Source organism: Cherax quadricarinatus, chromosome 27 (assembly GCF_038502225.1).
Source record: "Cherax quadricarinatus isolate ZL_2023a chromosome 27, ASM3850222v1, whole genome shotgun sequence".
Classification (NCBI taxonomy): domain Eukaryota; kingdom Metazoa; phylum Arthropoda; class Malacostraca; order Decapoda; family Parastacidae; genus Cherax; species Cherax quadricarinatus.
The window spans coordinates 40,760,559-40,785,850 of NC_091318.1; the positions used below are offsets into that span (position 1 = coordinate 40,760,559).

Genomic DNA, 25,292 nt, shown 5'->3' on the forward strand with positions numbered 1-25,292 from the left:
ACGATTTAGCTATTATCGCAAATATAAGCAATATAAAATTAAATGAAAAAATAATAATTATATACCTGGTTACCTGGAGGTTATTCCGGGGATCAACGCCCCCGCGGCCCGGTCCATGACCAGGCCTCCCGATGGATCAGGGCCTGATCAACTATGCTGTTACTGCTGGCCGCACGCAGTCCGACGTACGAGCCACAGCCCGGCTGATCCAGCACTGACTTTAGGTATCTGTCCAGCTCTCTCTTGAAGGCAGCCAGGGGTTTATTGGCAATTCCCCTAATGCTTGATGGGAGGCTGTTGAACAGTTTTGGGCCCCGGACACTTATGGTGTTTTCTCTTAGTGTACCAATGGCGCCCCTACTTTTTATTGGCGGCATTTTGCATCGCCTGCCCAGTCTTTTACTTTCGTAGGGAGTGATTTCTGTGTGCAGATTTGGGACCATTCCTTCCAAGATTTTCCAAGTGTAGATTATGATATATCTCTCCCTCCTGCGTTCCAACGAGTACAAGTCAAGTGCTTCCAAGCGTTCCCAGTAGTTAAGGTGCTTGACAGAACTTATACGTGCAGTAAAGGATCTCTGTACACTCTCTAGATCTGCGATTTCACCTGCTTTGTATGGAGATGTTAATGTACAGCAGTATTCCAGCCTAGAGAGAACAAGTGATTTGAAAAGGATCATCATGGGCTTGGCATCACTCGTTTTGAAAGTTCTCATTATCCATCCTATCATTTTCTTTGCACGTGCGATCGTGGCACTGTTGTGATCCTTGAAAGTGAGATCCTCAGACATTACTACTCCCAGGTCCCTTACATTATTTTTCCGCTCTATTGTATGGCCGGAGTCAGTAGTATACTCTGTTCTAGTTATTATCTCCTCCAGTTTTCCATAACGGAGTAGTTGGAATTTGTCCTCATTGAACATCATATTCTTTACCGTTGCCCACTGGAAAACTTTGTTTATATCTTCTTGGAGGTTAACCGCGTCCTCAGCAGATGACAGCCTCATGCAGATCCTAGTATCATCCACAAAGGATGATACGGTGCTGTGGTGTATATCTCTGTTTATGTCTGATATGAGGATAAGGAATAAGATGGGGGCGAGTACTGTGCCTTGTGGAACAGAGCTCTTCACTATGGCAGCCTCCGATTTAACTCTGTTGACCACTACTCTTTGTGTTCGATTTGTTAGGAAGTTGAAGATCCATCTCCCCACTTTCCCAGTTATTCCTTTAGCACGTATTTTATGGGCTATTACGCCATGATCGCATTTGTCAAATGGTTTTGCAAAGTCTGTGTATATTACATCTGCATTCTGATTTTCTTCCAGTGCATCCAAGGCCATGTCATAGTGATCCAGTAGTTGTGAGAGGCAGGAGCGACCTGCCCTGAACCCATGTTGCCCTGGATTGTGCAGATTTTGGGAATCCAGGTGATTTGCAATCCTGCTTCTTAGCACTCTTTCAAAGATTTTTATGATGTGGGACGTCAGAGCTATTGGTCTATAGTTCTTAGCTAATGCTTTGCTGCCACCTTTATGGAGCGGGGCTATATCCGTTGTTTTAAGTGACTGTGGAATTTCACCCATGTCCAAGCTCCTCCTCCATAGTGTACTTAGGGCACGCGAGAGGGGTTTCTTGCAGTTCTTAATGAAAACAGAGTTCCACGAGTCTGGGCCCGGGGCTGAGTGCATAGGCATGTTGTCAATGGCTTTTTCGAAATCTATCGGAGTTAGGGTAATGTCGGAAATCTGGCATACATTTATGGAGTTTTGAGGCTCATTCATGAAGAAATCATTTGGATCGTCGATCCTCAGACCAATTAGTGGTTCACTAAACACAGAGTCGTACTGGGATTTCAATATTTCACTCATTTCCTTGTTGTCGTCTGTGTAAGTCCCATCCTGTCTGAGTAAGGGCCCGATACTAGATGTGGTATTTGCCTTGTTTTTGGCATATGAAAAGAAATATTTTGAATTTCTTTCAATTTCACTAATAGCTTTAAGCTCCTCCTGCCTCTCCTGGTTCCTGTAAGAGTCATTTAGCTTAAGTTCGATAGTTTCCACTTCCCTGGTCAGCGCCTCCTTTCGTGTATCAGATATTCTAGCACTCCTGAGGAGCTCAGTGACTCTTCGTCGTCTTCTGTAGAGGGAGCGTCTTTTTCTCTCCAGTTTACTCCTGCTCTTCTTCTTTCTTAGGGGAATATGCCTAGAACATGCTTTGGCTACCAGGAAGTTGATCCTTTCAAGGCACTGGTTTGGATCCATGTCATTTAAGACATCTTCCCAACATGTTTCGTTTAGGACATGGTTTACCTGGTCCCAGTTGATGTTCTTGTTGTTGAAATTGTATTTTGTGAAGACACCTTCACAGGTACATGCATTCTGCTGTTCAGGACCCCTATGCATGTACGTCTGGACTTCGATTAGATTGTGATCGGAATTAGTTGTTTTTGATATTCTTATGTCTCTTATCAGGTCCTCATTATTTGTGAAGATAAGGTCAAGTGTGTTTTCTAGTCTTGTTGGCTCCACTATCTGCTGGCTTAAGGTGTGTTTTTCGCAGAGACTTAGTAGCTCATGTGTGTGTGACCTTTCATCTGCGCTACCTCCGGGGATTGTTTCAGCTATAACATTATTTGCTACATTCTTCCATTTTGTATGCCTTAGGTTGAAATCACCAAGCAGTAAGATGTTTGGGGATGGAGCTGGAAGGTTTTCCAAACAGTAATCGATTTTCAGTAGCTGTTCCTTGAACTGTTGGGAGGTTGCATCTGGTGGCTTGTATACAACCACAATGACTAGGTTTTGGTTCTCGATCTTTATTGATAGAACTTCAACTACCTCATTTGTGGTGTTCAGCAACATAATCATTGCAACCATTCAGGGGTTGCAACGAAAACCAATCAATTTGTAGAAGAAATCCTTAAAGATTATTGAGCTCTTAAGGCGTTTATTGGATCTCGGAAGTCCTCCACGTTAGGTAGGAACTAAACATAAGTATTAAAATTTGTCACTGGATTTTATTTAATTAAAGAATGAGAATGCTGCTGCTGCTACTACTAATACTGCTGCTACTACTAATACTGCTGCTGCTACTGCTGTTGGTGGTGGTGGTGGTGCTGCTGCTGCTGTAGCAGCAGCAGCAGTCCAAAACATGTGGAGAAATCTTAGGGCACTCAGGTAATCAGATCCAGAAATAGATCGAGTATCCCGAGTAACGTAATTTTCTGAAGGATCTTCTCGTTGCTGTGTAAACTCAGGTTAGTGAGTTTAGGCCCTCGGGTGTTGATTCAGCGCAATGAGTGTTTGTTCAAGGCAGAGTGTTGGCTTATATTAGCCAGTGTTGAATCTTTCTGAATGAGTTAATTCATAATAGTGTGTATTACTTCTCGCAAAGGGTGTTAAATATCTCCGAGATGTTGCGTCCGTATATTGAGTTGTGTGATGTTTAAGCAATTTTTCTTCTTGGTGTGTTGATTAATGTTACATATATATATATATATATATATATATATATATATATATATATATATATATATATATATATATATATATATATATATATATATAATGTGTGTGTGTGTGTGTGGGTATTGACTGGTAAGTAAGTTTATTCAGGTATACACAGAAACAGTTACATAGATTCTCATACACAGCAGTATATGTGTTGAGACTGGGTTACCTGGAGGTTACCTGGAGGTTATTCCGGGGATCAACGCCCCCGCGGCCCGGTCCACGACCAGGCCTCCCTATGGATCAGGGCCTGATCAACTAGGCTGTTACTGCTGGCCGCACGCAGTCCAACGTACGAGCCACAGCCCGGCTGATCCGGCACTGACTTTAGGTATCTGTCCAGGACTGGTATGTTGGTGGATGGTGATGTCTTGCTTTAATATGTTTAGTATTATTAATGTCATTTATCGTTAATGTTGATTGATGTTTATGCATGTTGAGTTATGTTAGTGTGTTAACTGTCACTGACTGCTCACTAATGTTGGTCTGATGATTGAAGTTTGTGATTACTGAGCTTTATTAATGTGCTAACTGATTTTATATAAGTATTGAAATATTCATTGAATAATGTGACAGGTCCTTAGCTCCCAACTACAGACCAATAAGCCTAACCGCCATAGTGGGAAAATTGATGGAATGTATGATTTCCGAGGCTATTCGTTGCCACCTTGACAGATATAAATTAATTAATGAATCTCAGCACGGTTTTACAAAAAGGCTTTTATGCCTTACGAATCTACTAATGTTTTTCACTAACGAATTTGAGGAGGTAGATCATGGTAATGAATATGATATTGTGTATATGTAGTTAAATAAGGCTTTTGACAGAGTCCCACATCGGAGACTATCGAGGAAAGTCGAGGCACACGGAATAGGAGGAGAAATTTTTTCCTGCATAAAGGCGTGGTTGACAGATTGGCAACGGAGAGTTTGCATAAACGGGGAGAAATCAGAGTGGGAAAGCGTCACAAGCGGTGCTCCACAAGGGTCAGTGTTGGGCCCCTTGTTGTTCACATTTACATAAAGGATATAGGTGAGGGAATAAATAGTGACATAAGCAAGTTTGCCCATGATACCAAAACAGGCCGTCCAATTCAATCTGACGAGGACACTAGAGTGCTCCAAAAGTGGTCGGAGAAGTGGCAAATGCACTTTAAGAACATAACATAAGAATGGAGGAATTCTGCAGAAAACCTACTGACCTATACAAGGCAGGTATTTATCAAAACCACCACTACCCAAAGCTACCCAAGAATTTACTTCTCTACCCACGATACCAATAAAACCCAGCCCCTCCCACTCATATACCTGTTCAGTCTCTTTTTAAAGCTACCCAAGGTCCTAGCCTCTATCACCCTACTCGGAAAATTGTTCCAGGCATCCACAACTCTGTTCGATCTGTTATTTCTGGTTCTTACCAACTTCGACGTCCTCAGTATTTTATTAATATCATCCACTTATACGCTTCGATGATATATCCTCTCATATTACATCTCTCAAGAGAGTGAAGATTCAAGTCTCTAAGACTGTCTTCATACGGGAGGTTCCTTACACAGTAAATCATTTTAGTCATTCTTCTCTGTATGTTCTCCAATGAATCTATATCTATCCTGTAATAAGGAGACCAAAACTGAGTGGCATAATCCAAATGAGGCCTCACTAGTGATGTATAGAGCTGTAAGATAACTTTTAGACATCTGTTTCTTATGCTTCTTGAAATAAATCCAAGTAATCTGTTAGCCTTATTTCGCACACACAGGCACTATTGTCTTGGCTTTAGATTAGTGCTTACCATGGCTCCCAAGTCTTTTTCACATTCTGTATGATCAAGCTCTACTTCACCTAGTTTATAGCTTCGAGGGTTATTTTCATTACCAAGTTCCCCATGGAACTTCATCTGCCACTTTTCAGACCAAGACATTAATTTGTCCAAATCTTCTTGGAGTTCACTGGTATCCTCCTCAAAATGAATGACATGGCCTATTTTTCTATCAACAGCAGATGTGCATGAGCTACTTGTAATTCATTCATCTAGGTCATTAATGTAAATTATGAACAACAATGGGCCTAAAACTGATCCTTATGGAACGCCACTAGTGACCAATCCCTATTCAAATTTGACCCATTCATGGAAACTCTGCTTTCTATTGGTAAACAATGCCTCTATCCATGCTATAACTTTACCTACTATACCATGAGCTTCTGCTTTTCTTAAGAGTCTTTTGTGAGGTACTCTGTCGAAGGCTTTACTGAAATCCAAATAAAAAATATATTCTTTATCACTAACTACTGCCTCATGTGTTTTATTGAAGAACGTCAGTAAATTTGTCAGATAGGAACGACCTCTCGTGAACCCATGCTGAGATTCATTAATCAAATTATTGTCTTCAAGGTGGCTTCTAATAATATCAGCTATAATTGATTCTAATAATTTGCCTACTACAGACGTTAGGCTTATTGGACGGTAATTTGATGGAATGGGCTTATCCCCTGACTGGAATATAAGAACTACATTAACTATCTTCCACATCTCTGGCACAACACCTATTAGGATTGATGCATTAAACACGCTCGTTAATGGCTGACTTAGTTCCATCTTGCATTCTTCAAGTACCCTGGAAAACAACTCGTCGAGTCCCAGGGACCCGACGAGTTTCTCAATAGGGTTTAGGGCTGGGGAATTGGCTGGCCAGTCATTAAAGAACCTCACTTCACAGTTCTTAAGCAACTGAACTACAGATCTGGCGGTATGACACGGTGCATCGTCTTGCATACAAACCGTAGCCCCACACTTGTCAAACACCTATGGTAAATTGTCACACAATAACTCCAGGTAATCATACTGATTCATATACTGGGTTTTGGGAAGCACAATAAGTTCACCAACACTCTGCATTGAAACACTCCCAAACCATGAGCGAGTCTGGGTGTTCGGTGGTCCCACAGGTGTAGCCTGGGTCTAGCGGGTCACTACCTATGGGCCGGCACACACGTACCCCACAGTTACAGGTGACGGTGAAGGTTGCTTCATCACTCCAAAGTACTTCAGACCACTCTTGAGGATTCCAGTGAAGATATTTCTTTGCATAATCCAGCCTACGTTTCTTCTGTGGTTTGGAGATGATCGGTTTCTTAACCTGGCAGTGACAACTGTAGCCCAGTTCTGACACACGTCTGTTAACAGTTCTTACAGCCACCTCTGAGAGAAGATGTGGGTTCTTTTCTTTCATTTCTCTAGCAGTTATCTTAGGTGTACTCTCTAACTGCTTTTTAACACAGTTAAGGTACGAACAGATGTCTTCTTCGAGAGGCCAGGCCGAGGTTTGGCAGACGGTAACTCGACACAACCACCAGTCATGAAACACTGCACCCAGTTATTTACTGAACACTCACACACACACCAACATTCTCTACTATTTCTTTCGTCTGGTGCCCAGCTTTGTGAAGCCCTATGATTTGAGTTATAGTTTCAGGTGTTAAAGACTTCTGTTGCAAACCCCTATCATTGTTGATAACCCAGGGTGAGCGTGTTGCAAACCCCTATCATTGTTGATAACCCAGAGTGAGTGTGTTGCAAACCCCTATCATTGTTGATAACCCAGAGTGAGCATGTTGCAAACCCTATCATTGTTGATAACCCAGGGTGAGCGTGTTGCAAACCCCTATCATTGTTGATAACCAAGGGTGAGCGTGTTGCAAACCCCTATCATTGTTGATAACCCAGAGTGAGCGTATTGCAAACCTCTATCACTGTTAATAACCCAGGGTGAGCGTGTTGCAAACCCCTATCATTGTTGATAACCCAGGGTGAGCGTGTTGCAAACCTCTATCACTGTTAATATCCCAGGGTGAGCGTGTTGCAAACCCCTATCATTGTTGATAACCCAGGGTGAGCGTGTTGCAAACCCCTATCATTGTTGATAACCCAGAGTGAGCGTGTTGCAAACCCCTATCATTGTTGATCACCCAGAGGCAACTAAGAAGCAACAACTCTGTGCTCTTCACTTTAGTCGTCACATAACTTGTTTAGAATGAAATTATCAGTAATTCAGAATGAAATAATAGTAATTTCTCGAGTAAAAACAAAAACAATAAAAACACTAATTGCCAACATGTCCTCTTGATGACAGCAAAAACATAAAAATTAAATTTTTGAAAAAAAAAAACATACTTAGAAATATGATAGAAACAAGCTGATTGCATCAACATATTGCCAGAATTTTGCACTATTTTTTGGTAAGAAAACCTGAAATTCCAAAATTTTTCAGCTTGAATTTTATGATCTCTAAATAGGGTGCCATAGGTCCATGAAGGTCTTGTTGCAGTAGTAGGACCTACTTCCACTGGGAAATCCCACCTACCAGTGACTATGCCCTCTTCTGCTATACGTCCCTATCCACTGGTGGCGCCTATATAACCGCCAGTCTTCTTGCCTTTGCTCCAGATTCTCCACCACCACGATGCTGTGAACACTAACTCCAAGGCTGAGGGACTGATTACCTCATCTTTTGTATATAGTTCTACTGTCTTCTAATTATGTCCTAGAATCTGTATCGATAAAGCCACTGGATGGCGAAACGTCTACAATCAAGATATCCAGATGTTGCACATGTGTCTTAACTTTCATATTGTCGGTATTTTATACCTTTCTTGCACAACTTGTCAGACACTGCAACATCATGGAATCTTGGTTCAGAGGACATCTACAAGACCTTCTTCACGGCTGCTACAACTAACCCATCCCTTTGGGTATGACGTACTTCCACTGGGGAATCCCGTCTACCAGTGACTATGCCCTCTTCTGCTACACGTCCTTATCCACTGGCACCTATATAACCGCCAGTCTTCTTACCTTTGGTCCAGATTCCCCTCCACCACGATGCTGTGAACACTAACACCAAGGCTGAGGGACTGATTACCTCATCTTTTGTATATAGTTCTACTGTCTTGCTCTGGTGGCCTGGTGGTTAACGCTCTCGCTTCACACGGCGAGGGCCTGGGTTCGATTCCCAGCCAGAGTAGAAACATTGGACGTGTTTCTTTCAACCTGTTGTCTATGTTCCCCATCAGTAAAATGGGTACCTGGGTGTTAGTCGACTGGTGTGGGTCGCATCCTGGGACACTGACCTTAGGAGGCCTGGTCACAGACCGGGCCGCGGGGGAGTTGACCCCCGGAACTCTCTCCAGGTAAACTCCAGGTAATTAAGTCCTAGAATCTGTATTGATAAAGCCACTGGATGGCGAAACCTGAAGAATGCCATATTGGGATGAGAACGGGTAGACGATGAGATCATGTGATGCCTGTATTGCTGGGGAGGCGGTGCTTTGCCTGGCTGAGTATCATGCATGATAATGTTTTTGAAATTTTGTGGTTTACAGTGTTACGTTCTATTCTGTCGGTGACGGCGATTAGCGAGGCGACGGTGTCTAGAAGCCTAGCCAATCGCCGTCACCGACAGAGTTGAATGTAACACTGGAAACCACAAAATATCTAAAACATTAGCATACATGATACTCAAGCAGGCAAAGCACCACCAGCCCAATAATACAAGGGTCGCATGATCTCATCGTCTACCCGTCTTCATCCCAATATGGCATTCTTCAAGTCACCATGCATCACTCACACCTCATTCTCCACCTATATATACTGTCTTTCAAAGACGGTGTTTTTCTAAACCAATTTCTTGATATAAATCCCAGTAATCTGTTTGCTTTATTACTCACACATACGCACTGCTGTCTTGGTTTAAGGTTGCTGCTTACCAAGTCCTTTTCGCAATCTGTAAGACTAAATTCTTCATTATTTAACCTCTAAGTGCTAGGGTTATGGACACTCCCGAGCTTCAGAACCTTGCATATATCTACATTGAACTGCATCTGCCACTTTTCTGACCAGGAACTGAGTTTGTCTAAATCCACCTGAAGTTCCGTGACAGCTACCTTTGAATCAATTATCCTACCTAGCTTCATGTCTTCGGCGAATTTGCTCTTATTACTAGTAATTCCCTCATCAAGATCATTGTTATATATTATAAACAACAGATCCCCACTCGGATTTAAGCCCATTTATGTACACTGTCTGCTTCCTGTTTGTGAGCCATGACTCGATCCATGAGAGCACTTTCCCCCTAATGCCATGAGTTGCCACTTTCTTTAATAGTCTCTGGTGCAGTACTCTATCAAAAGTCTTGCTAAAATGTAAATAAACAATATCGAATTCTTTATCATGATCAACAGCTTCAAAAGCTTTACTGAAGAAGGTTAATAAATTAGTTAGGCAGGTACGGGCAATGGTGAATCCATGCTGAATATCATTAATCAAATTATGCTTATAAAGATGGCTTCTTATAATATAACTGACTCTAGTAATTTGCCTACAATTGAGGTCGGGCTTATTGGGCAGTAACGACTTGTCACCTGCATTAAAAACAGGAATTACATTGGCGATCTTCCACATATCAGACACTACACCTCTCTGAAGAGATATATTAAAAATATTAATTAATTAATGGTTCAAAAAGTTCCATTTTGAGCTATTTACGGACCCTTGAAAAAAGTTGATCAGGGCTCGGGGAATTATTTTGCTTCAGTTGGTCGATCTGTTTGATAACCATTTCGCTAGTGACTGTGATATTACGTAATGTATTGAGATATTATTAATGTCTTACTGAGGGAAAACCGATAGAAAATGATGATTAAAAATAGAGCATATTTCATTCTCCTTGTCAGTAAGATGCCCAGAGTTATTTTTAAGGGGACTTATCATTTCTCTGACTTATGTTCTATAAACCTGGAAAAACCTTTTGGGTTAGTTTTCGATTCCCTAGCGACTTTAATTTCATAGTCCCGTTTAGTTTTTCTTATCCCCTTTTAACATCCCTCTTAATGTCAATATACTGATTCATAAGAAGACCCTCACCTCTCTTGATGCGCCTATAAATTTCTTTCTTCTGCCCTAAAAGATATTTGAGCCTAATTTATTCATCCATTTTGGGTCATTTCTATTCGATCTAATTTCTTTATATGGGATAAATATTCTGTGGGCAGCATGTATAATGCTGCCCACAGCATTATCCTGATAGCTCTCTTAGTTACTCCAGTCAACAGATGATAAGTGTTCTCTTAGCACATGGTGATCTGCTAAGCAAAAATCTGGGAGCGTTACTGAGTTATCCCTACTATCATACTTCCATTCAATGCTAAAGGTAATTGATTTGTGGTCGCTTGCGATGAGTTCCTCTGTAAATTCTAAATTATTAACAAGGGTTTCCTTGTTTGGCAGAACCAAGTCAAGCAGATTATTTCCCCTTGTAGGTTCTGGCACAAACTGCTTCAAAAAACAGTCCTGAACTACTTCTAAGAAGTCGTTAAATTCTAAATTCCCAGTAAAAAAATTCCAATCAATCTGAATAAAGTTAAAGCCCCCTAGAATTACTACGTTATCGTGTCTTGTGGCCTTAACAGTTTCCTTCCTCCCATAGTAACCTTCCTTGGTCCCTATCTAAGTTTGGGGAACGGTATATCATAACTAAAATCAATTTTTCATGCCCTTCTGAATATTCTATCCAGACTGACTCTGTATGTGTTGTTTCAGACTTTATACCCGTTTTTATGCAACAGTTCAAGCGATCTCGGACATACAGTACCACCCCACCCCCCTTCCCGATACTTCTGTCTACTAGGAACAATTTAAAACCCTGAATGTGACATTCCGCAGGCATGCCCCGATTTTCGTATTAAACCACGTCTCAGTTATGGCAAATACATCCATGTTACCTGCACTAGAAACTAATCTCAACTCGTCCATCTTATTCCTAGCACTGCGACTACAGTATAATATATATTTAAAGACCCTCCTTTCTCTTTACCCTTCCTGCTCATTTCTGTTTTTTTCCACTATACCTATTACTGTCCTTGTCACCTAGCGCCATTGGCTAACACCTAGTCCGCAGGTTATTCTTCAACTTCGTATATCATTGGCTAGGCCTCATTTAGCTTATGATGCACAATTTTGGTCGCCGTATTACAGAATGGATATAAATGCGCTTGTAAACGTACAAAGGAGGATGACAAATATGATCCCATGTTACAGAAATCTTTCCTACGAGAATAAACTGAGGGCCCTGAATATGCATTCTCTAGAAAGGCTTAGAAATAGGGTGGATATGACTGAAGTGTATAAATTTAAAACCGGAATTAATAAAGGGGATGTAAAGAATGTGCTCTTAAAATATCTAACAAAGACAGGACTCGCAGCAGTGGTTTCAAGTTGGAAAATTTTTGATTCAGAAAAGATATAGGAAAGCACTAGTTTGGTAATATAGTTGTGGATGAATGGAACAAACTCCCGAGTACCGTCACTGAAGCTAAAATCTTGTGTAGTCTTACAATTCGGTTAAATAAATATATGAGTGGGTGTGGGGGGATGTGAGTTGGACTTTCCTTGTATGGGTCAGTAGGAATGATGCAGTGATCCTTCTTTCTTATGTTTTGGTTGTGTGTTAAATGGCGTTTGTGTATTGACTGTAGTTTGTGTTTCTTGGCTGGTGTTAGCGAATTGACTGGTATTATTAAGAGGTGGCAAGTATTAATGTGTTGACTGGTGTTACTGGGTATTGTCTTAGAGCACATTGACGTGATTTTAACATGAGTTAAATGTGTTTTGAATGATGTTAGTGTTGATTTAACTAGTAATAATAACTGATGTTACCTGGAAGGTGTTCCGGGGGTCAACGTCCCCGCGGCTCGGTCCATGACCAGGCCTCGCGGTGGATTAGGGCCTGATCAACCAGTTTGTTACTGCTGGCCGCACGCACTGACGTACGAACCACATCCTGGCTGGTCAGGTACTCACATGGGGTGCCTGCCCAGCACCTTCTTGAAGACAGCCAAGGGTCTATTGGTAATCCCTTTATGTATACTGGGAGGCAGTTGAACAGTCTTGCGCCCCTGACACTTATTGTTTTGTCTCTTAGCATATTCTTGGCACCCCTGATTTTCATTGGGTGGAAGTTGCACCGCCTGCCGAATTTTTTGCTTACGTCGAGGTGATTCCCGTGTGCAGATTTGAGACTAGTCGCTCTAGAATTTTCCAAGTGTTTTTTATGATGGGCCTTTCTCTCCTGCGTTTCAAGGAGTAGAAGTCAAGGGATTTCAAACGTTCCCAGTAATTGAGGTGCTTTACTGTACTTACACGTGCAGTGTAAGTTCTCTACATGTTATCCAGGTTAGAAATTTCGTCTGCCTTGAAGGAGGCCGTTATTGTACAGCAATACTCCATCCTGGAGAGAACAAGAAATTTGAAAAGAATCATCATTGGCTTGACATCCCTAGTTTTGAAGGTTCTTATTATCCATCCTATCATTTTCCTAGCAGATGTAGCAGAGACATTGTGTTGATCTTTGAAAGTGACGATTCTCTAAGAATAACACTCATATTCTTCACATTAGATTTTCGCTCTATTGTGTGGTTGGAATTTGTTTTATATTCCAATCCAGTTTTAATTTTCCTCAAGTTTCCACTTGCGGAGTAATTGAAATTTGTCATCACTCAGCTTCATATTTTTTCTGAGGCCCATTTAAAAACTTGGTTAATGTCCCCTTGGAGATTTACTGTAAACCCATGGTGTCCAGGGTTGAGCAAGTGTCAAGTGTCCAGGTGGCTTCCTGCTTCTTAGAACCCAATAAAAGATTTTTATGTTTGGGATGTTAGTGCTCTCAGTCTCTAATTCTTTACAATTACTTTATTGCCATCTTTGTGGAGTTGGGCTATATGAGATGTTTTTAGTGACTAAGGGATGACCCCGTGTTTATGCTTCCTCTCCATAAAATATTTAAGCCACGTGAATGGGTTTTCTTTGCAGTCCTTGATGAACGCTGAGTTCCACGAGTCTGGGCCTGGGGCAGAGGGCATGGGAATTATTTTTTTTCAAAGTCCTGTATTGTTAGGGTTATAACAGAAATTCTGGAATTAACCAGATTTTGAGAGCAAGTCATAAAATAATCATGTAGATTGTCGACAATTTGTCTGACTGACGGCTCACTAAATGCAAAGTAATACAGGGACGTGAGTATCCCCCTCATTTCTTTTGCTGTCATCTGTGTATGGACTGAAGTTAGTGGTAAATTATGTTAATCAGAGTTGACAGATGCTAATGAGTGTTAGTGTATTTAGCGATATTAGAGCATTGATGTTAGTGTGTGTTGAGAAATGTTAATGTTTTGATTGATGTTAATGTTTTCTGAATGATGTAAGTGTGCTGACTGTAGTTACTGTGAGATGAGTCATGTTAGTGTGTTGATTAATTTTAGTATTGGTTTATTGATGTTAAGGTGTGTTCACTGATGGTAGTGTGTTCAGTGATGTTAGTGTATGTTGACTGATGTTAGTGTGTTGAGTGATGTCAGTGAATGTTCACTGATGCCAGAGAAGGTTGACTTATGTTTAAGCATATTAACATTAATGTGTTGGCCAAGGTCAGTGTGTTCTGTGATGTTAGAGGGAGTTGCGCGATGCTAGTGAGTTTACTGATGTTTATGAACTCTGACATTGCTGACAGTGCGTTGTCTGATGTGTGTTGACTAATGTTAGTGAGTTCACTGACGTTAGTGTGTTAACTGATGTTATTGTATTTACTGATGTTAATATGCTGACTAATGTTACTATATACACTGTTTTTTTGTGTGTGTTAACTGATGTTAGTGTATTGATCAGTGATAGAGAGTTAACTGTTGGAATGTTAACTATTGACTGATGTTAGTGATATGATGTTAGTGTCTTAATTTGTATCAGCTTTAATAACGACAGTGTATCAACTGACGTTACTGCGTTGATTTATGCTATTGTGATGACACATGTTAGTGTGTTCCCTGATGTTAGTATGTGTTGATTCATGTTAGTGTACTCGCCAATATGTGATTGCAGGGTTCGAGTCTCGGCTCCTGACCCGGCCTTTTTGCTGGCTTCGAGAATCTTTATCGTACCTCTTATTAAAGCTACGCTTCAATCCTGGCTCTACCACTCATTTACCTTCCCGACCACTCTAAGACTGAAGAAATGCTTCCTAACAGCCCCGTGACTCAACTGTGAAGTTAGCCTCGGTTCGTGCCCTTGTGTTTCTAACATCTGTCCCTCATATCAATTCCTCTCAGAATTTTAAACGTTGTTATCATGACACATACAGCCATATTTTCCTCTAATGACATCAGGTTAAGATCCATTAATCTCAGACTCTTCTCTTACCCTTCTTTACCCCTGGGACAAGAATCGCTGTGAACCTCTGTACTTTTTCCTGATGACTGACACCCTTCTCCAGGCGTGGGTTTCATACTGGTGCTGCATATTCCAGTATGAGTCTTGCATATGTCGTATAGTGTCGTGAACGACTGTCTGTTCAGGTTTCTGAAAATAAATCTTCGTACTTCAGGTGATATGCTCGGTGCTGTACTCACCCTCAGGTGTGTTGAATGATGGTAGTCTATTCACTGATATTATTATGTTGACTGATGTTAGTGTGTTGACTGATGTTAGTGTGTTGACTGATGTTAGTGTGTTGACTGATGTTAGTGTGTTGACTGATGTTAGTGTGTTGACTGATGTTAGTGTGTTGACTGATGTTAGTGTGTTGACTGATGTTAGTGTGTTGACTGATGTTAGTGTGTTGACTGATGTTAGTGTGTTGACTGTTGTTAGTGTGTTGACTGATGTTAGTGTGTTGACTGATGTTAGTGTGTTGACTGTTGTTAGTGTGTTGACTGTTGTTAGTGTGTTGACTGATGTTAGTGTGTTGACTGATAGTGTGTTGACTGATGTTAGTGTGTTGACTGATAGTGTGTTGACTGATGTTAGTGTGTTGACTGTTGTTAGTGTGTTGACTGATGTTAGTGTGTTGACTGATGTTAGTGTGTTGACTGATGTTAGTGTGTTGACTGTTGTTAGTGTGTTGACTGTTAGTGTGTTGACTGATGTTAGTGTGTTGACTGATGTTAGTGTGTTGACTGATGTTAGTGTGTTGACTGATGTTAGTGTGTTGACTGATGTTAGTGTGTTGACTGATGTTAGTGTGTTGACTGATGTTAGTGTGTTGACTGATAGTGTGTTGACTGTTGTTAGTGTGTTGACTGATGTTAGTGTGTTGACTGATGTTAGTGTGTTGACTGTTGTTAGTGTGTTGACTGTTGTTAGTGTGTTGACTGATGTTAGTGTGTTGACTGTTGTTAGTGTGTTGACTGTTGTTAGTGTGTTGACTGTTGTTAGTGTGTTGACTGTTGTTAGTGTGTTGACTGTTGTTAGTGTGTTGACTGTTGTTAGTGTGTTGACTGATGTTAGTGTGTTGACTGATGTTAGTGTGTTGACTGTTGTTAGTGTGTTGACTGTTGTTAGTGTGTTGACTGTTGTTAGTGTGTTGACTGACGTTAGTGTGTTGACTGATGTTAGTGTGTTGACTGATGTTAGTGTGTTGACTGTTGTTAGTGTGTTTACTGACGTTAGTGTGTTGACTGATGTTAGTGTGTTGACTGTTGCTAGTGTGTTGACTGATGTTAGTGTGTTGGCTGTTATTAGTGTGTTGACTGTTGTTAGTGTGTTGACTGATGTTAGTGTGTTGACTGTTATTAGTGTGTTGTCTAGGGTTAGTGTGTTGACTGTTGTTAGTGTGTTGTCTAATGTTAGTGTGTTGACTGTTGTTAGTGTGTTGTCTAATGTTAGTGTGTTGACTGTTAGTGTGTTGTCTAATGTTAGTGTGTTGTCTGATGTTAGTGTGTTGACTGTTGTTAGTGTGTTGTCTAATGTTAGTGTGTTGACTGTTGTTAGTGTGTTGACTGTTGTTAGTGTGTTGTCTAATGTTAGTGTGTTGTTTGTTGTCTAATGTTAGTGTGTTGTCTGTTGTTAGTGTGTTGTCTAATGTTAGTGTGTTGTCTAATGTTAGTGTACTCACCTAGTTGTACTCACCTAGTTGAGGTTGCGGGGGTCGAGTCCGAGCTCCTGGCCCCGACTCTTCACTGATCGCTACTAGTGTGTTGACTCTTGTTAGTGTGTTGACTGTTGTTAGTGTGTTGTCTAATGTTAGTGTGTTGACTGTTGTTAGTGTGTTGTCTAATGTTAGTGTGTTGACTGTTGTTAGTGTGTTGTCAAATGTTAGTGTGTTGACTGTTGTTAGTGTGTTGTCTAATGTTAGTGTGTTGTCTGTTGTTAGTGTGTTGTCTAATGTTAGTGTGTTGACTGTTGTTAGTGTGTTGTCTAATGTTAGTGTGTTGTCTAATGTTAGTGTGTTGACTGTTGTTAGTGTGTTGACTGTTGTTAGTGTGTTGTCTTATGTTAGTGTGTTGTCTGTTGTCTAATGTTAGTGTGTTGTCTGTTGTTAGTGTGTTGTCTAATGTTAGTGTGTTGTCTGATGTTAGTGTGTTGACTGTTGTTAGTGTGTTGTCTAATGTTAGTGTGTTGACTGTTGTTAGTGTGTTGTCTAATGTTAGTGTGTTGACTGTTGTTAGTGTGTTGTCTAATGTTAGTGTGTTGACTGTTGTTAGTGTGTTGTCTAATGTTAGTGTGTTGACTGTTGTTAGTGTGTTGTCTAATGTTAGTGTGTTGTCTAATGTTAGTGTGTTGACTGTTGTTAGTGTGTTGACTGTTGTTAGTGTGTTGTCTAATGTTAGTGTGTTGTCTAATGTTAGTGTGTTGACTGTTGTTAGTGTGTTGACTGTTGTTAGTGTGTTGTCTTATGTTAGTGTGTTGTCTGTTGTCTAATGTTAGTGTGTTGTCTGTTGTTAGTGTGTTGTCTAATGTTAGTGTGTTGTCTGATGTTAGTGTGTTGACTGTTGTTAGTGTGTTGTCTAATGTTAGTGTGTTGACTGTTGTTAGTGTGTTGTCTAATGTTAGTGTGTTGACTGTTGTTAGTGTGTTGTCTAATGTTAGTGTGTTGACTGTTGTTAGTGTGTTGTCTAATGTTAGTGTGTTGACTGTTGTTAGTGTGTTGACTGTTGTTAGTGTGTTGTCTTATGTTAGTGTGTTGTCTGTTGTCTAATGTTAGTGTGTTGTCTAATGTTAGTGTGTTGTCTGATGTTAGTGTGTTGACTGTTGTTAGTGTGTTGTCTAATGTTAGTGTGTTGACTGTTGTTAGTGTGTTGTCTAATGTTAGTGTGTTGACTGTTGTTAGTGTGTTGACTGTTGTTAGTGTGTTGTCTAATGTTAGTGTGTTGTCTGTTGTCTAATGTTAGTGTGTTGTCTGTTGTTAGTGTGTTGTCTAATGTTAGTGTGTTGTCTGATGTTAGTGTGTTGTCTGATGTTAGTGTGTTGTCTAATGTTAGTGTGTTGTCTGATGTTAGTGTGTTGACTGTTGTCAGTGTATTGACTGATGTTAGTTTGTTTACTGGTGTTAGTGTGTAATCTGATGTTAGTGTGTTGACAGATGTCTCTGTTAAGTGGATTGGATCCAAGCTGATAATCCATGAAAAAAATCATTCGTGCGAAGGTGTTTAGAAGCTGCTTGACCAGCACTCACCACCTGCGACATGTTTTTCCAGTAAGGTGATCACCCTCCAGTGCACTCCCCACTTCTTCACCACCTGCAGCATGCTCTTCCAGTAAGATGATCGCCCTCCAGTGCACTCCCCACTTCTTCACCACCTTTGGCATGCTCTTCCAGTAAGGTGATCACCCTCCAGTGCACTCCCCACTTCTTCACCACCTGCAACATGCTCTTCCAGTAAGGTGATCACCCTCCAGTGCACTCACCACTTCTTCACCTGCGGCATGCTCTTCCAGTAAGGTGATCACCCTCCAGTGCACTCCCCACTTCTTCACCACCTGCGGCATGCTCTTCCAGTAAGGTGATCACTCTCCAGTGCACTCACCACTTCTTTACCTGCAACATGCTCTTCCAGTAAGGTGATCACCCTCCAGTGCACTCACCACTTCACCACCTGCAACATGCTCTTCCAGTAAGGTGATCACCCTCCAGTGCACACCCCACTTCTTCACCACCTGCGACATGCTCTTCCAATAAGGTGATCACTCTCCAGTGCACTCACCACTTCTTCACCTGCGACATGCTCTTCCAGTAAGGTGATCACTCTCCAGTGCACTCACCACTTCTTTACCTGCAACATGCTCTTCCAGTAAGGTGATCACCCTCCAATGCACTCACCACTTCACCTGCAACATGTTCTTCCAGTAAGGTGATCACTCTCCAGTGTACTCACCACTTCTTTACCTGCAACATGCTCTTCCAGTAAGGTGATCACCCTCCAGCGCACTCACCACTTCTTTACCTGCAACATGCTCTTCCAGTAAGGTGATCACCCTCCAGTGCACTCACCACTTTTTTACCTGCAACATGCTCTTCCAGTAAGGTGATCACCCTCCAGTGCACTCACCACTTCTTTACCTGCAACATGCTCTTCCAGTAAGGTGATCTCCCTCCAGTGCACTCACCACTTCTTCACCTGCGACATGCTCTTCCAGTAAGGTGATCACCCTCCAGTGCACTCCCCACTTCTTCACCTGCGACATGCTCTTCCAGTAAGGTGATCACCCTCCAGTGCACTCCCCACTTCTTCACCACCTGCGGCATGCTCTTCCAGTAAGGTGATCACCCTCCAGTGCACTCCCCACTTCTTCACCACCTGCAACATGCTCTTCCAGTAAGGTGATCACCCTCCAGTGCACTCCCCACTTCTTCACCACCTGCAACATGCTCTTCCAGTAAGGTGATCACCCTCCAGTGCACTCCCCACTTCTTCACCACCTGCGGCATGCTCTTCCAGTAAGGTGATCACCCTCCAGTGCACTCCCCACTTCTTCACCACCTGCGGCATGCTCTTCCAGTAAGGTGATCACTCTCCAGTGCACTCACCACTTCTTTACCTGCAACATGCTCTTCCAGTAAGGTGATCACCCTCCAGTGCACTCACCACTTCACCTGCAACATGCTCTTCCAGTAAGGTGATCACCCTCCAGTGCACTCACCACTTCACCACCTGCAACATGCTCTTCCAGTAAGGTGATCACCCTCCAGTGCACTCCCCACTTCTTCACCACCTGCGACATGCTCTTCCAGTAAGGTGATCACTCTCCAGTGCACTCACCACTTCTTTACCTGCAACATGCTCTTCCAGTAAGGTGATCACCCTCCAGTGCACTCACCACTTCTTTACCTGCAACATGCTCTTCCAGTAAGGTGATCACCCTCCAGTGCACTCACCACTTCTTCACCTGCGACATGCTCTTCCAGTAAGGTGATCACCCTCCAGTGCACTCCCCACTTCTTCACCTGCGACATGCTCTTCCAGTAAGGTGATCACCCTCCAGTGCACTCCCCACTTCTTCACTACCTGCGACATGCTCTTCCAGTTAGGTGATCACTCTCCAGTGCACTCACCACTTCTTCACCTGCGACATGCTCTTCCAGTAAGGTGATCACCCTCCAGTGCACTCCCCACTTCTTCACCACCTGCGACATGCTCTTCCAGTAAGGTGATCACTCTCCAGTGCACTCACCACTTCTTCACCACCTGCGACATGCTCTTCCAGTAAGGTGATCACTCTCCAGTGCACTCACCACTTCTTCACCTGCGACATGCTCTTCCAGTAAGGTGATCACTCTCCAGTGCACTCACCACTTCTTCACCACCTGCGACATGCTCTTCCAGTAAGGTGATCACCCTCCAGTGCACTCCCCACTTCTTCGCCACCTGCGACATGCTCTTCCAGTAAGGTGATCACTCTCCAGTGCACTCACCACTTCTTCACCTGCGACATGCTCTTCCAGTAAGGTGATCACTCTCCAGTGCACTCACCACTTCTTCACCACCTGCGACATGCTCTTCCAGTAAGGTGATCACTCTCCAGTGCACTCACCACTTCTTCACCTGCGACATGCTCTTCCAGTAAGGTGATCACTCTCCAGTGCACTCACCACTTCTTCACCTGCGACATGCTCTTCCAGTAAGGTGATCACTCTCCAGTGCACTCCCCACTTCTTCACCACCTGCGACATGCTCTTCCAGTAAGGTGATCACTCTCCAGTGCACTCCCCACTTCTTCACCACCTGCGACATGCTCTTCCAGTAAGGTGATCACTCTCCAATATCCACTCTTACAATATCCGCTATCCAGTCAATTTTGTGGCAAGATTTTTCATCCTTACTTCGATACTTGCTATCTGTAACAACTTCCTAGTCTCCAGGTGCCTCACCAGCCTCCTGATATATATTTTTTGAGCTTTTTGAAGAGTATCCATATCTGATACTGGCCTGTTGCCTTCATGTTCCGTATTTAGTTACTTGTTTCTTATCATAGCAATATATTCACTCAGTGCTGTCACCACACCCTTTTCTTTTGCGCTGTGATATGTTAGACCTTTTCGCTTTTTTTTTTTTTGTTATCTTAACATTTTCACCACTTTATCTATTGTCATTATCGGTTGTTTATTATTCTTTCAGGTATTATTCCTTCCTCCACACTTAATATCTCATTGAATTTTCTATTCACTTCACATATATTTTTTCCAGCTTCCCTGAGCTCTCTAATTTTTTATCTTTAGTCTTATTTTTCCCCTGATGTGGCTATGCAAAAGTTTCTATTTTGACTTTCCCTTAAACTGCCCAGCTTTCCTTGTGTTCTTTCTAATCCTAATGTATTCATTCGGATCTCTTCTGGTTCTTTTTCCGATATTTAAAGTCTTGTTTTCTGTATATTTTTTCCCACGCTGCTTTGCCCTGTGTAAAGGCTTATGGCAGCTCATAGTGAACTTCTGATTTGTTTTTGTGTTTCCTCTTTCCGCTTTCTCAGTGATTCTCCTGAAATGATTTATGACCTCTTGGTGTGTTCTGTTTAGCTCATCCATTACTTATTATCGTTTTGTCTTATTGATTTTCATTCAGGATACTTCCAAAACCTACATAGTTCTCTCTCTGTTAAGGCTGTTATCTGTTTCTTCCTCCGTCCCTTCTTTCTAGTTACTTATTAACTTTGAACTCGAGCTTAGCACAGTGTTGAGAATAACTTCTAATCTTGCTCTGTAAATACATCTTGTAACGTCTGATTTAACTAGGCTGGAGACCTATTCCAGTTGTGGTAGTTCATCATCTTTTCGCATTCTTGTTATTTATTTTACATCTGATTTACGATGTTGTCCATCAATATTGATCAATATTTCCCAGTTCTCGAGTGTATTTCCTTACGATGAAGATTCGTTTTAATCAGTTGCTTTGCTCTGATATTTCTTGTTTTTCTGTGTATAATGGTCTATATGTGTTCCTTGTACTCAAGCTTCCGGTTTTTCTTGTGTAGTGAAAGGTTATATATTATTACTATTACTTTTGTGGGTCTCCCTTCTTTACAGATATTCTTTTCATATATTCTTTGTTATTGTGTACGTTTCTATGACCTTCACGGATGATGGAGAGATAAATTAATTCAATCACGGACCGCATTTGTTATTACCTTTTACCTCGTAAGCTCTGCTCAAAAGCTCTTGCAAGAAACTTTTAGGACACGCACAGCACCACCCAACTTGGGACACAACGTTCAGATGAACATGAACATGGTAGGTCCTTTTCACATCCATTCCTCTCACTCATATATCTGTCCAACTTATTTTAAAATCTGTTCAAGATTTCAGCTCAGCAGACCTTATCATGCTTCACATCTTCCTTACCCTGTATTAGACATGTTTCTCATGCCCCATGAATCCTTAGAACAAACAAGGTCCCAGGCCAGAAACATGTATACAATGCCACAAGTAATTGACTATAAATTTTGGACGACTGCTTGACTGCATGATATACCAGGTATTCACCCTCCTTTCTTGTCGGTATTGTATACCTTTCTTGCACAACTTGTCAGACACTGCAACATCATGGAATCTTGGTTCAGAGGACATCTACATGACCACCTTCACGGCTACTACAACTACTACAACTAACCCATTCCTTTGGGTTTGACTTACTTCCACTGGGGAATCCCGCCTTCCGGTAACTATGCCTTCGTCTGCTACCCGACCCTATCTACCTGACGGCTGTATAAGTGCCAGCCTCCTTGTGTGTGCTCCAGAATCTCTTCAACTACGGTGCTCTTCACACCAATTCCAAGGCTGAGGGACTGATTACCTAATCCTTTGTATATTGTTCTACTGTCTTGAAGTTATGTCCTAGAATCTGTATTGATAAAGCCACTGGATGGCGAAAAGTCTACAAAAAAGATACACAAATAACCCGCACGTAAAAGAGAGAAGCTTACGACGACGTTTCGGTCCGACTTGGACCATTGACAAAGTCACACTGTGACTTTGTCAATGGCCCAAGTCGGACCGAAACGTCGTCGTAAGCTTCTCTCTTTTATGTGCGGGTTATTTGTGTATCGTTCCAGTCACGGTATTGTGCCTTTATGTTATTTACAAAAAAGATACCCAGATGTTGCACATGTGTCTTAACTTTCATCCTTTCTTATATCTCTGTTAGACTGATAGTGTTCATGATGATTGAAACCTCTCTTACATAAAGTAACCCATGTGTTGTACTTGTATCTTACTGATCATCTCATCTTAACAGCTATGAGGAAGGAAGAGAGGGACTGGCGGGGATATAGTGTGAAGTAAATCTTCTGACATCACATGGGCAAGTCACTAGACCTGACCTTTCCCTCACATCGGACGTCCTTTGTTTCCAGTTCGTTCACTCCACACTTCTACGCCATATTTACATACTTCATATCTACATACTTTCATTCTTATGTTACTGTTACTTTGCCCGTTTTTGTATAAAATCATTTACTCTTCCTGTTCTGCTCCGTTTCTAAAGCATCAATCTGGATATTGATGCTGATCTTGCAGATCAACCTAGTCAACACAAAGTCGTATCACTTACAAGCGTCACTATTAATGTCTGGGTGTGTGATGTGTATAATTGGTTTTAACTGAAAAAAGTTTGTCACCAATCTATGCAAAATTTAATTGAAAACAAAGAGTGGAGCTTGATAAAAAAAATTAGGTTCATTCATTGATATGAATCTCACCTGAAAACTGCGTCGGTGATCCTGACAGTTGGCTCCTCTTCCCAAGGGCCTACTAGCAGGGAAGGATTCTTTAGTCCCTCAGGATTATCAGGAATAGCTGGGTCCCTAGTGGTAGAATCGTCATAGTCCAGTCGAGGCCCAGCAGTCCACGTTCGCTGTGGTTGCAGCTGTGGGTAAGGTTGCTGCAGCTGCTGGTATTGATGCTGTAGCTGCTGGTACGACTGCTGCAGCTGCTGGTATGGCTGTTGCAGCTGTTTACTAGGCTGTTGCTCGTCTGGAAATCTTTGAGATTTGGGCAGCATGTACGACCCTTTCGACCTATGTGGCTGGTAAATTGATAGCATAGAGGAATTCGTGACCTCGATGGCAGCCGCAGGGTTGGAGAAAGCTACCATGAACCTCCTTGAGTCGTGCAAGGTGTTGGAGGGAGGGAATGGTGGAGAATGATGAAACAGTTCCTCATGGTGACGAGCCCTCGAAGCTGAGCCTGCAAGACAAGACAAATCAATGAATAACAGAACGCCTGGCTGCAACCTCCAGCATAAATCTCTTAAAATAATATTTTAAAACAATCCAAGAAAACTAATATTTCCGAAACCATTATTAAAGGGATGAACAACTCAGAACCATAGACCCTCAACACCTTTAAGATGCTCCTAAGCTCCCCCGTCTGCTAATAACATTTTTCCACTATAATCCACCTTTCCTTTGTCTGTTTCATAATGTGAAGTCTCGGATTTTTCCATTATTCATGGTATAACTTAACAGACTTCACCTTACGATATAGACAAAGTAAATGCGATAGAAATTATAGACAAGGTCGATTATAGTGGAAAAATGAGAATATTATTAGAAGATAGGGGTACTTACGTGCCCCTTAAACATCAGTACCAGACAATAATATTTAATGCAATCTTAGAGCCATTCAGCTTCAGCATTATTTATCAGTACACATATCCTCAGTACAATAGATCAGTAGTTTTAACACTTAGTACACAAGTCTATGCTGTATGTTAGTTCCCCAGAGCCATAAATCAGAATCAGAATTATATATCCGTACCACATTAAAATTATAAGAGTTCAGTACCATACATCAGTACCATATGTCCTTATTGCAATACATTTGCTCCATATATTCCTACCATACATCAGTACCACAAAAAGGAATCATAAGACTTCAGTGCCAGACTTCGGTACTAGGCAATGGTAATTTTAATCATCCTCACCATACATCCTCAGTTCAACATATATTCAGTCATACATTAGCTCAATAAATAATCAATATGGTGTATTAGTAAAATGATTGAGTACTAACGGCCTCTTTGCGATCCAAAAAAAAAATTACTCCTTATTGCATAACCCTAGTCCCGTGAGTGTCAATACTCGCGTCTGGAACTGTGCAAAGTTGTGCATATCCTTGTAATGCAGTTAAATATTACCACTGTACATATGGAACGAACCAGAAGAAGCAGTCACAAGTTATTAAATGGATCCACATATCGCAATGTATGCTGGAAAAATAGTAAATGATAACATGCACAGGCCAAACCCAGTTCAAACCTCCCACTGAAAAAAACATTATCGAAGGCCAGCTGAAAAGACTTTTTTTGTTGTCTCCTAGGGAGACCAATATCCTAAAATACACCAGCACATTAAGTATGAAGCCTCTTACAAGTTGCACCATCAAGTTAGCAGCGTTGAAGTGTTGAGGCGAGTGTGATTTGGCAGTCCAAAATAATCGCATGAAAAGCAGTTTATCAAATAACTCATTTT

General features: G+C 41.6%; 1 protein-coding gene across 1 annotated transcript in view; it reads right to left on the reverse strand.

Moving 5' to 3' along the window:
* The window catches only part of LOC138853294 (uncharacterized), a 95,625-nt gene extending 70,792 nt beyond the window's left edge, over positions 1 to 24,833 (reverse strand). The window contains exon 1 of the mRNA XM_070089249.1: positions 23,520 to 24,833. Within this exon, the coding sequence (XP_069945350.1) occupies positions 23,520 to 23,914 (395 nt within the window). The 5' untranslated portion in view covers positions 23,915 to 24,833. The remainder of the gene's footprint in view (positions 1 to 23,519) is intronic.
* Positions 24,834 to 25,292: the final 459 nt, after the last annotated feature.